General features: G+C 71.5%; 1 protein-coding gene across 1 annotated transcript in view; it reads right to left on the minus strand.

Annotated features, from left to right (window-relative positions):
- Positions 1-305, minus strand: part of LOC104402536 (tyrosine-protein kinase HCK-like) — a gene marked incomplete at its 3' end in the record, with an annotated part of 6,888 nt that overhangs the window by 5,916 nt on the left and 667 nt on the right. The window contains exon 3 of the mRNA XM_010010436.1: positions 98-197. Coding sequence (XP_010008738.1) covers positions 98-197 — 100 coding nt within the window. The remainder of the gene's footprint in view (positions 1-97; positions 198-305) is intronic.

A 305-nucleotide genomic window follows, 5' to 3' on the forward strand; every position in this document is an offset into this window, starting at 1 on the left:
TGCGCACCGCCAGCACCTCCAGGGCAAATCCTGCAGGAGACCCCAGCAGCGCCACGAAGCCCTGCACAAGGCCCAGGAGCCCCCCGGCAGCACTTACTCCTCCAGCACCTTCAGCCGCTCCCCTTTCTGGAAGCTCAGGTCCCCGGCGTGCATCGCCTCGTAGTCATAGAGCGCCAGCACCACCGTGTCCCCCGCGCCTGCGGTGAGGGAGCTCCCTGGGCACCCTGCTGTGCCGGGGCAGGGTGAGCGGCCGCTCTGCCCTGTGCAGCCAGGACCCCGGCCCGGACCCCCGCAGCACCCCGAGC

The sequence above is a fragment of the Nestor notabilis genome, unplaced genomic scaffold (assembly GCF_000696875.1).
Source record: "Nestor notabilis isolate BGI_N333 unplaced genomic scaffold, ASM69687v1 scaffold17472, whole genome shotgun sequence".
In the NCBI taxonomy this organism is placed as follows: Eukaryota; Metazoa; Chordata; class Aves; order Psittaciformes; family Psittacidae; genus Nestor; species Nestor notabilis.